The sequence below is a fragment of the Galeopterus variegatus genome, unplaced genomic scaffold (assembly GCF_000696425.1).
Source record: "Galeopterus variegatus unplaced genomic scaffold, G_variegatus-3.0.2 Scaffold4488, whole genome shotgun sequence".
NCBI lineage: Eukaryota > Metazoa > Chordata > Mammalia > Dermoptera > Cynocephalidae > Galeopterus > Galeopterus variegatus.
Window position 1 is genome coordinate 135028 of NW_007730599.1, and position 7993 is coordinate 143020.

The window sequence follows — 7993 nt, forward strand, 5'->3', positions numbered from 1 at the left end:
GTAGTGCTTGATAACATGATATTCAGTAGCTTTTGGTGTTATTTCTTTTTCTTTTTTTTTTTCCTTTTTGTCTTTTTTTTTCGTGACCAGCAACAGATCACAACCCTCAGTGTCGCGCCCGTACCGGACCGGGACCGGCAACGGGATCGCAACCCTAGGTGTTGCGCCCGCACCTCGCTCAGCCAGTGAGCGGCCAGTCTGTATGTGGGATCCGAACCCTCGGCGGGAGCGCCGCCGCACTTCCCAAGCAGCTGCACTGTAGCAGTGCGCCACCGGGCCGGCCCCATGGTGTTATTTCTTTACTCTGGAAATATCTGTTGTTGGTGCAATAAACTGACCTGAAGGTATAAAGTTGAATCAGATAATTTATGGAGTTTAAGGTATGAAGTAGAAAGAGAAGGGTGATCTTAGGGCTTTTAGTATTTAGTGAGGGGTGATCAGTGACCCTTCTTTAGGTACCTGTCCCTCTTGCACCTGGACAGTCCCTGAGATGCCCTCTGGAGGGGAGAGGATCTACAGGCTTCCCTGTATATGTGGGTCTGGATCATCCCCTACTTTCTAATCTGTAAAGTGAAGAAAATGTCGCATCTTGCCTATGTTACCAGGTTATTCTGAATTAGCATATCTGAGAACACTTTTTAAGCTAGAGCATGCTATGTTCTCGTGAAGCGGTGTTACTCCTGTTGTACTGTTTTTCTCTCTGCCAGCTGCTTTAGGCCATCCTAGTTTCTGAAACGGGAGTGTGGTAGACTTCCCTGGGAGCAAAGTGAGGCTAGCAAGTCACTGTAAAGTCTGAAGCATACTTGGAAGAACTAGGGTAGTAATTTCCTCTGAAAGATGAAAAAAACTAGACCCTTGGATCTACACTGACTTCTTGAAAGCAATGCCTTTGTCTTATACAGCTTTGTAACCCAGTGCCTTTTAAGTGTTCATAAATGTTAGTTTAACTGAAAAGATTACCCAAATTCAACTGAGCCATATATTCTCTGAGAAATAAAAAATTTAAGGGAAAAGTTACAGTGATAGGTTGGATGCCAGGGAAAAGTCTTCCAACAGCTCAACCAACAGACACTAGAACAGATCACAAGTTTATTCATTCAGCACTTTTTGAGTGCCTTCTGTGTGTCTAGGCTTATGTGTCTTTGCTATAATGCCCTCAACCCTACAGAACGTTAGGAATGGGCTGGTACTCTCTGAACCTGGACAGTCATTAATGGAGTGCATAGCCGAGATGACTGAACATCATCCACATGATCTCTCACGTTCCTGTTTCTTTGGGGTTCTGGGTAGTGGAGAATTAACCTCATGAAGAAACACTAAGAGTTATCTCACCCGATGTTGATTTATCATTGGTATTCTTTGGTGTCTCTGTCCCTCTGGTCCCCTCCTTATCTCCTGAGAGGCTCTGGACCCTTATGAACTACGTGTGTCTGTCTCATTAGGGATCCTCCCTTTCCTTTCTCCAATGGCCTGCCCCCTCCCTCCTGCCCCACTTGAGGGACTCCTCCCATGCAGAAGAGGAGCTCCGCATGGCCTATGCTTGCCAGCTCTACAGGGTTGGAAGGCTGACTCAGCCAACCCCGCCCAAATCTGACTTCGACACTGGAAGCAATTATTGGCAGTGGCCAAAGGGACATCTGCTCTGGTATCCAAGCCTCAAGCCCCCAGATTTCAAATTGAACACATTTTTCGAGGACATTTTACTTGGTATTGGTAAGGCGGAAAAGATGGTGGGAAAACATAGCATGGTGTTATGAGGAAAATATGGATTCAGAATCAAACTTTATTCTAATTCTAGCTCTCCCGCAACTCTCTGTTTGACTTGGAGCTTTCTTTTGACCTTAATTCTTTTAGGATTTCCTTTTAACATAGGAGAGTCACCCCTGGCCTGCCCAGCTCTGGTACAGTACTGCCCACAAACAGACGTATAAAAAATCCTTGTACTTTCAGAGGAAAGAAAGACAACACTGCCTTTTTTTTTGCTACTACTATTGTGACCATGAACTTGAAATTTTTTCCCCCTAAGGAGTTGTTGTTGGGAGGAGGCTACATAAGCCTTTCTCTAGTTCACTTAACACAGCTAAGGAACCTCATTGGGAATTCGTGCGGAGGAGGTGACGCACAGAGGGAAATTGGGTTTGTGTCAACCACGGCGGGTGCCATGTTCATGTCTCCAAGGCTAGGGAGATGTAGTTATGATGATGTTGGTAATGTTGACCGTGAGAGCAGCTGACGATTACTGGGCCATGTATTGGGCAAAGCGTTTTACATGGAGTATTTCATTATATTATATTTTCACGACAACCTTACGAGGTAGGTACTATTAGGGGCTCTGTTCCTTTTCTCAAGGCCGTAGTCTTCCGTTTAGCCACAACCCTTCTTTTCTGAAGTCTTGTTTCCCTAGCTTTAATTTAGTTTGATCCTAGATGGATCTTGTTTTTTTCTTACTACAAGAACAGTAGTAATTATTCATTTATTCATTAAGTGTTTGAGGATTTATGACCAACTGAACTGTGCTAAGTGTTATCTCATTTAATCCTTTCGTTAACCCTATTTAATGAGGAAAAACAGACTCAAAGAGTAATTTGCCTCAAGTGACATAACTGTAAATGGCTGAACTGGGATTTGAACCCAGACTCAACTACCTCCAGAACCCGAGCTATTGAGCTCTGTAATGTTTAGTGTGTACAGTAATGAAAATGTAAGTTAAGCTTCCTGCTTCAGAGAATAACGTTACAAAGAGAAGTGTCACAAGCTCCTTCTTGACTAGGCTGCCTCTGCACCACCCGAGTCCGTCCTTCTGCATGTAGTTGAGCCGGTTCGTGTGTCCTTCTGTGCCAGCCGGGGGTTCGGGCAGTGGCTGTTTGTGCCCCTTCCAGCTCTCTGCTTGCTTGGTGTCCTTGCCACCATGCTGCCTTGCAGAAGCCTCGGCTCACACGTGGCTTTGATTCTTTTCTTTTCAGGCCCAGCTTGGGACATTCTTCGCTTCCCTTCGCTTCCCCTCTGGGAGCCCCTTTCGCCACCCCTGCACCTTGCCTCGGGCGATGCTCGAGAGGGAGCTGTGGCCAGCGGGGCCTGGCTCGGAACCCGTGACCCGCATCGGCAGCTGTGACAGCATGATGAGCGCCACCTCCACCCGCTCTGGATCTGTATGTACTCTCCCTCCCGCAGCCTGGCCGCTCTCTGCACACCTGCCCTGCCCTGCCCACCCTGCCACCTGTCCTCGCTCACTGCACCTTCTCTTTCATCTTCCTCCTCATGGAGTGAATCACAACATCAGTGGGTGCTTTCTGCCTGAGTCACCCCTGGTTCTGCAGAGAATAGGGCAGGATAACCTCCAAGAGCAATAGGAACAATGAGACTTTTTTCCCCAATTTTCATTAGGTGGGGGGGTTCAGTTGAGGAGAGAGAGCAGGCCTGTGATAGGAGGTCATGGTAGAAAGCGGAATGTCGCTCCTTGTGGCACAAGGATTCTTGAAGTTCTCTGCAATGATCAGCGTCCCTTCAGCCTTTTACAAAGATCCAAGAGAATAGAGTTATTAAGAGCCTAGGTTCTGGAGCCACACAGGTCTGGGTTCTCCACTTATACGCTGTATGACCTTGGGCAAATAACTTCTCTAAGCATAAGTCTGCTCAGTTTTAAAATGGGGATGATATTAACACCTAATTCATAGGGTTCTTGGGGGAGTAAATGAGATACATATAAAGCACTTAGCACAGGCCTCTGTGTGGGAAAAAAGCTGCCTATCTAGGAGCAGAGAATGTTCCAAAGTCACTGGTTTAACTATTTGCAAGTGGCATGTATTTAAATCTCAGTTGTTGTAGGCTGGTGTGAAAGAGTAATCCTGTCCTATGTCCAAATGAAAGTATTCTTTGGTTGTTCGTACTTGTCATATGCATAGTAAGCCTGGAGAGTTTATACTTTATCACTTTATATTCTATGGAGGTATTTGAATATTTAAGAATTATGAAGATGTCTACTTAATATCAAGGATGTTTAATATAGTCAGGGTTTTGACATGTAAAAATGGGGTACAAAAAACAACACATATGCACGAATCCAAAGCATAGGTTTATACATAATTTCTTTTTGACCCTAGATGATGAGGCCACAGAGACATCTTTCTGTTTCTGCTGAGGCCAGTATGAATAGTCACATGCCATTGGGCACAGAACATAACAGGGATTGAAGGTTTTCAATGTGAATCATCCATAAAGGAGAAATTCAGAGTTGGCTTATCCTTAGCAAGGTTATTTTAGGAGAAGGGGGCAGTAAAAAAGATCTTTGTTCAAGTAACTCCTTGAGTTGGCATCAGGGCTTCTGAGGGCTGTATTTGGGGCTTCCCTTGCCATGTAGGCCACAGTCATTCAACTGACAGATGGCTCTTTAAGGGGCAGGGGAAACTGGAAGGGTAATTCAACAATCCTCTCCCCTCCCCCAGGATATTTTTAGGGCTGTCTTGAAATCTTTTCTGGCCATGTGAGTGGGTCTGGAGAATATACAAGAGTCTTCCAAAAGTTCATGAAGATTCATTCATCTTATCTTTTAATTCTGTTTTTCCATGAACTTTTTGAAGTACCCTTGTACAACTCTGAAGCATCCAAAATATTAGGAAGAGAGATAGAGATGCCAAGAAGAGACTCAGGCCAAATTTCATATATTCTCATTTGCCCTTTTGGTTTTCCCTTCAACCTCTTTTGACAAGCAACTGTTCCTTCAATTTTCCTGGCTTGTAGAGCATGGCATTAACCATTTGAGATGGTCATGCATTTTCTTCCAAATACCCCTATGTGAGTTCTCATAATGAAGATGACCTACTTTAATATGTACTTAATATTTAATACTAAGTTGCTTTCCCCTCTCCCTATACCATCCAGTTTCTCCACCCCCCACAAGTTAATATTTGCTTAAGAAATGCACACTTATTTGAACGTTAGCCAGAACCAAATGCCATCAAGAAAGTAAACACACAAGGGGAAAGATCTCGTATGGAATGCATTTCAAAGTCAAGTATAAAGTATTTGGTGAATTTATCTGTGGCCAGTCATGCCACTGTTCCCATTGGCCTGGCAGCCAGTAGTTGGCTGCATTTCCTGTTTGTCCTCATACTGTCCTTGACACACCAGATCAAGTATGCAGAAGTACTTTGAAAAGTTAAAAGCAATACTCTTGAAGTTTCAGGCCAAATCATTATGTTGCCCATATAATTCGAAGCTAAATCAGAAACACACAAGCTGGAACACTGGACAAAGGCCACACAGAATTGGCGTTAGAACCTGGGGATGCTTCTGATCTGTGCCCCTAAGCATTCCACCCAAGACTGAGCAGAAGAAAGGCCCCCTGCCATCTGCCTGCCTGGCCCCCAGAGCTGGGCGCTAGTGGGCCAGTAGCCTGACGTCTCTGCCCTCCCCGGTGCCTCCAGTTTCAGAAAGCAACTCTAGCAGGTTTGCAGAGTAGCACCAGGGAAAGGTTTCCAGCTCTTCAGCATTCCTTCCCCACAGCAGGGTGGTTCTCAGGCCCCGCCAGTTTCTGTGGAGGGAGCTCCCTCTCATGGCCCTTTCTCCCTCCCCTTGTTCTCTCCTGCTCCCCACAGAGTGACAGCAGCTACGACTTCCTGTCTGCTGAAGAGAAGGAGTGTCTGCTCTTCCTGGAGGAGACCATTGGCTCATTGGACACTGAGGCTGACAGCGGACTGTCCACTGATGAGTCTGAGCCAGCCACAACCCCTCGAGGTTCCCTAGTGCTGCCCCTAACCCAGCCTGCTCTCCAGGGTAAGACAGACGGTCTGGGGCAGCCCCTCTAGCAAAACCCAGAAAATCAGCATATCCTCTGGCCTCTTTCCACTTGCCTGCCCTCTGCTGCAAGAGTCACAGGCAGAAGAAGGAACAATGGCCCTCCCCACCACTCTCCTGGAAAGAATAAAGCCTCATTCCTGGAGGGAAGGAGGAACACTGACAAGTCAGCTTTCTATACCTTTCTATGAAGAGTCAAAGGCCGGGGAGGGAAAGGAGATTGAGCAACTCCCATCCTGTCATGGAGAAATTCTAAAGAGATATGATGGAGGTGGGGGAGGGAGTCAGGGAGGCTGGGTGCCTGGCTCTGGAGAGTCAGTCTGAGGAGCTAATCTGGGTGGCCCAAAGGACAGGCTGCAGTAGATAAGAGAGGGGAAGGGCTCCCCAGCTACAGTGGGTGGTGCCTTGAGGCCCTTGTTTGAGTGTGGGGAGCTGATGGTGTTCAGGCTCAGGAGAAGGGAACAGGATGACACACAAGTGTGGCCATGAGTGTGGGGCCATATATCCCAGGGTATGAAGAGCACTTTATTCCTGAGTACAGTCCCACTGGTATCGGGGCTGCAATCATTCATTTATTCATTTAGCACATATTTATTGACAATGCATTAGACCCTCCCTGGAGACAGAGCCGTGACGGGGGGCTTCACTGCCCCTTAAGGCTGATTCACTGGCCCAGTCGGCCTGAGGCACCTGCCTAGCTCACTGGAGGAAAAGAAGCCATGTCACTCTCTGGTGCAGGGACCCTGGCTAATACAGAATCAAGGTGCTCATAGAAAGTGAAAGTAGAAGGCAGAAGCCTGGCCAAATTGAGAGCAAGTCACTTGTTCATTTGCTTCCACTGGGCTCAGTCACCTAGCAGCCCCAAGATAGCTAGAGGGAGCTGTCCTGAATCCACCTCCAGCACTGGTGCATCTTATAGAAGGCTGGGGCGTGCCTGAGTTCAGGATATGGAGCAATTAGGGGCTAACCTCTTCCCAACCCTCATGAAAAATTAATCCTCAGTGGAAAAGAATCTGCTATTATTTAGACCCCTGTGAGTCTAAATGGTATCCAGGCAAGAGTGCTGCCCCTTCACAATCAAACAAAACAAAACAAATAAAATAAAACCCATTCATTGCTAGTTGGAGATCAGAGTTCAAGAAGTATTTGCTTTCCCATCTGCAGCAGGACTCTCACCTCTGCCTGGTCTTTTGTAACTGTTCTCCCTGCTTTCACAGGAAGTCCAGAGGAGACAACTGTTCAGCAAGGATCAGAACCAAGGAGAGTGACTCAGTCTCGCTCATCCCATCCTCCTGAGCCCCAAGGCTTGGGCCTCAGGTCTGGCTCCTACAGCCTCCCCCGAAATATCCACATTGGAATAAACCAGAACCTCAAGAAAAGCACCACCCAAACTAACAGCCACATCTCTGAAGACTCTGTGGGGCTTGGACCAGAGCCTGTGAGAGAGCAGGTCAGCCAGAGCAGTGAGCCCAGCCAGGTACCAGCCAGCCACCAGGAGGCTGCCCTTGATTTGGACGTGGAGCTCATCCCCCCACCAGAGGCTTTCCAGGACACTCAGCCAGCGCAGTGTGGGGAAGACAGCCTGCCTTTGGGGCCAGGACAGCAGAGCTACCCACCCCAGCTCCACACGCCTTTTAGTGTCCAGAAGAGAGAGGAGACTTCTTCAGAGACCATGTCCCAAAAAGCCAATGAGAAAGGCTCAATAGGGGGCCCAAGACAATCACAGTCTCCTCCTGCTGTGTCCTGTCAGAATGCTAGACCTGAAGACACTCCCCTCCCCTCAAGGGGAGATCCAGATGCCCGACTGGCATCCCTCACAACCCCCAAGCTCCGGAAGCTGCCACCTAATATTGTTCTGAAGAGCAGCCGAAGCAGTTTCCATGGCGATCCCCAGAACTGGCTGTCTCGCCATGCTGAGGCTGCCCCTGGAGATTCCGGCCTGGTCTCTTCACTGCAGGAGCAAAGGAAAGCACGCAGAGAAGCACTGGAGAAGCTGGGGCTACCCCAGGACCAAGAGGAGCCCAGCGTCCTCTTAAATAAGCACACCAGCTCCATCAGGCTCAAGGAGACTCGAGCTCAGGCCCCTTCCCTGGCTCTGGCTCAGCCTGCAGTTCCAGCTCAGGTCTCAGCGGCTGTTCCTGCTACAGGGAAAGCTCCAGCTCCAGCTCCAGCTCGGGGGCCTGCTCCTGCTCCTGCTCCT

At 48.0% G+C, this 7993-nt stretch overlaps 1 protein-coding gene across 1 annotated transcript in view; it reads left to right on the plus strand.

The window, feature by feature from the left end:
- The window catches only part of LOC103603183 (chromosome unknown open reading frame, human C1orf116), a 40080-nt gene that overhangs the window by 30314 nt on the left and 1773 nt on the right, over window positions 1-7993 (plus strand). Inside the window, exons 2-4 of the mRNA XM_008587672.1 lie at window positions 2964-3149; window positions 5595-5772; window positions 7011-7945. Coding sequence (XP_008585894.1) covers window positions 3045-3149; window positions 5595-5772; window positions 7011-7945 — 1218 coding nt within the window. The 5' untranslated portion in view covers window positions 2964-3044. The remainder of the gene's footprint in view (window positions 1-2963; window positions 3150-5594; window positions 5773-7010; window positions 7946-7993) is intronic.